Genomic DNA, 3,821 nt, shown 5'->3' with positions numbered 1-3,821 from the left:
TATACAATCACTACCGAGAAGCAATTCACGTTATTCGAACCCTACAAGCCGAGCTTTCCATCATCAAATGCGAGTTGTATATTGACGATGCTGACTTTGCAAAGTTCTATGATGAGGAAAAGTTGTACCTCAAAGAATTGAAACAACCACCAATCCAAGATCGCCTTTGCATTCGATATGTTGAAGTTCTTGATGACCTCAACTCGTGCTGGTAAGCACTTGTCCAATCTATCAGTATTTTGCCAAGCTTAAATTGCAGGAACAAATGGAACACTGCTTGATCAACTGCCAACAATGCACTTACCACTGTGAGAGTGGGTAATTTTGAAGAGATTAGTGCTGCCCTTACTACAGCTTGCATCCGTGTTGACACTGCTTATGGAAAGTTGCAAAATGCAGAAGCCTTAGTGGCACACATGGAGATTCAACGTCATGTCGAGGAGCGCTGGGCTGTCGGGTGTCCCAAGTACATGCAGTACAAAGAGGAAGCAACACTAGGCAAGTACCACACGGTGTTGAACGAGCTCAAACACCTTGTTGTTATGAGGCTTTTCGAGCTCTCAAAGCTTCCTTTATCAGGGACAGGTTTTAGTTCTGTCTTGTTCTGTATTATTATATATTTATTTTGTTTTTTTTTAGGGTATGAACTGTTACAAGAACATCTAGACGCTTGGGCCCCTACCATTTTTCTCCTAATCCTCCTCGTATCAGCCCTTGCATCATACCCTTACCCCGACCTTACCCTGGTCATCCTTGTCATCCTCGCATTCCCTTTCGCTCTCTACCTGTCGCTTCAGCAGAGCCAGTACATCTGGCTGGATCCTTTTGCTGACAAAACATACCCATGCTCCGTTCCACCACCTGACTGATCCTGTGGACAGTCCCCGTTGCCCTTTTCCCTTTCTTGATCTCTGACTCAGTGCGCAGTCGCACATTCGACTTATAGATAGCTCCGCAGCTGCACGATCGTGCCCCTGCGCGTTTCACTTCCTATTTCGACCTTTGACTCACTTTCTTATCTAGCACGTTCTGCCTCGCCCGTGTCTCAACGCGAACGTGCTTTCCTTTTATGGTTATGCCCTTTACCGATTGCTTCTCTTGGTAGTACGAGTTATCATCCACTAATACTTCTCCTGTCCTCTATATAAACTCGCTACCATGTACTATATTCCCTAACTTGAATCTACTTGGTTCTTGACCTCCTACTCTCACCAGAGTGATCCTTTCTGCCTCGCCAACAGTCTATATTCTATCTTCTTATCTGCTCTTTGCAGATAAGCCTATAGTCTCGATCTTTACTCATCGACTTCATCGACGAGCAAAGCCCCTGTTAATTAGTCAGACTTCTGTCCTTCTAATTAATGACGATCTTACGATTAACCTTTGGGTGTCGTAAGCCTTGGCCGATATAGCTTATCGTCTCACACCCGCTTGACATAAGCTACCCGATTTGGACATAGGCGTCAAATCTTACTTGCCGAAGCCTCGCCAAGTAAGACCCCTAACCTTGGGCTAGCCCAAGGACGTCCTCGACTGTTGACGACACACGCTCTGTTTGAGCGTCGCCAACAGATACCATCCAAGTTGTAACATGAACTACGTCAGCAAATTGGGAAGGCACTGCAGCGCTGTTCAGAGGCAATTCGAAACACAATTAACTGGTACAATATCCAAGCTGTTGCACTTAACCTCCCTCGGCCAAAGCTGTCCTGGAAAGACATCACAGAGTACAGCTTCTTAGGGGAATTCAGTTTGTTGCATCATTCCCACACAGATGTCAGGGAACAGGACTGGACGAAACCCACTCACCACGAAGCCACAACAAAATATTCCAAACTGTTGCGTGCTCAGGAAGAGGTATCTTGTCTCAACGTCGAAATCTGTTGATTGTGTATGTTCATCCATGATGAGGAAATGGAGATGAAGAAAGTCATTGAAGGCCTTCAATCATCTCATCTCCTCGCATCTGAGTTACAGCGACAGTGGCGAAGTTGTTCAGCCATCAATGCATTCCACATTTTCCATCTCAATCAGATTGAAGCCCTCCCAGGATTTTCAGGTGTGCGTGGCATTGGAGTACATTCATGCATAGATTTGGATGTGGATGACATCATTGCTTCTGAGTATGCAGATGCGGTGTTCTGCATGATGTGGGAATCATGCATGGACATGAATACTAGGTGACCCTCAAAAGATAAAGTCTGGTAGCTTAGTCCTCAGACTAGTCAACCCATACCTTGGTTTCAAACCATGGTTCATATTTCCAGTTTTCCCCAAGTTTCATGATCTGAATATGTTTTGACGGAAAAAGTCTAATGTGAGATGGGAATCACATTTAGACCTAGTTGATGTGAGAAGAGAAATGAAGGTTAAGGTATAGCCTTGCCTTTGGCTTATTCACTTTGGCTAGAGAAAACCATAGAGAAAAGTATAAAGCCAATAAAAAACCTATCCAAAAAGACCGTGTTTCAATTCCTGCCAACTGTCTTATTTTTGCTACCTACTTTTCTCTAGTGTTTCTTTACTTTACTTTTTCATTAGGATGCTTTGACTCACCTGACACTTCATAAAATTGTACTCATAGGGTATGATGTCATTATGATGTCATAAGACTCCACAGATACTCCTGCAGGTATTCTGTTGAAAGATATTATGTCATCAAGCTCTAGATTATTCTACTCCACCCATGATGTCATTTCCTTCTAGAATATTCTGCTCCACAATGACTCACTCTGACTCACTCATGGAAGGTTCTGGAATCTTTTGCTCCACAATGATGTCACTCTTGATGTCATTATGATGTCATAGCTCCATCTTTCACTTGTATTTTATTCTTTTATTGGGTTTGACCCAATATTTTGATTGGTCCTCCTTATTTTTTATTGTTTGTGAACCTAGGTTACTTTCCCACACAAAATGTATATAAGGAGAGCCCATTCTCCCCCAAAAAAATATAATCTCCCATTTGTAGCTATCTGCCTATCAGATATTTCACTTGCAAAGTTAGTCCCTTTGAAGTGAGACAAGTGCAGGGAAAGAATTCCCTTGAGATTATAAATTTCTTACCTTAGAAACTTATTTAGTGCTATAGACCAAGTGTTCTTGGTCACATATATTGTCTTTGAGACCCCTTTGTCTCATTGCTCTGTGCCCTTTGACTAAGCGATCTTAGTCATCTATCATATTGTTGAGACCACGTCTCACTAGTTGTCCCATAGACCAAGCGATCTTGGTCAAGTTCCAGTCCCATTTGTTCAAGCGATCTTGAACATATATATAGTATACTTGAGACCATTGTCTCACAGTCAGTGCCATAGACCAAGCGATCTTGGTCATATTTCGTATATTTGAGACCACGTCTCACTAGTTCCAGTATCCAAGTCCAGAGCCTAGAAGGAGATTTCCTAGGCAAATACATTCCAGAAACCGAATTACGTGTCTAGAAGCTTATTCCTAGACAAGAGATTTGAGTTTCAATAAAGAAAAGTAAAGTTCCGCTAGGTTGATCTTTATAAAAGATTAGTTTAGCGAGCCTCCCAAGAACACACACGTTATCTACCACGAAATAGGAAAAGTTGTAGACCGTGTTAATTGAGGACTGGCAAGCAGTCTTATCCAAAGTGTAATTTGTGGTGTCATTACATTTACACGACTTTATATAAGACCCTCGGTTATTAAGACAGCGGACGTTATACAGCAGAGGAGCATGCGGACGAGATGGAGAGTATGGTCAGGTATCTCAATTCTGTGGCGACTGATACATTCTATGATAGCTTGTAGTTATGACTTGTATTATCTGTGACAAGCTAATGAGAACTGGC

The 3,821-nt window shown here is 42.5% G+C and overlaps 1 protein-coding gene across 1 annotated transcript; it reads left to right on the top strand.

Annotated features, from left to right (window-relative positions):
* Nucleotides 1-290: 290 nt before the first annotated feature.
* Nucleotides 291-590, top strand: EDB93DRAFT_1060642 (uncharacterized protein; the record flags this gene model as incomplete). The annotated part of the gene is made up of 1 exon (XM_041444819.1): nucleotides 291-590. A coding segment is annotated over one exon (300 nt), but the record flags the coding sequence as incomplete, so codon positions are not given.
* Nucleotides 591-3,821: the final 3,231 nt, after the last annotated feature.

The sequence above is a fragment of the Suillus bovinus genome (genome assembly GCF_016758785.1).
Source record: "Suillus bovinus strain UH-Sbo-P2 chromosome Unknown EDB93scaffold_107, whole genome shotgun sequence".
Taxonomy (NCBI): domain Eukaryota; kingdom Fungi; phylum Basidiomycota; class Agaricomycetes; order Boletales; family Suillaceae; genus Suillus; species Suillus bovinus.
The sequence above is the reverse complement of the archived record's forward strand: the minus strand, read 5'-3'. Positions and strand labels throughout refer to the sequence as shown.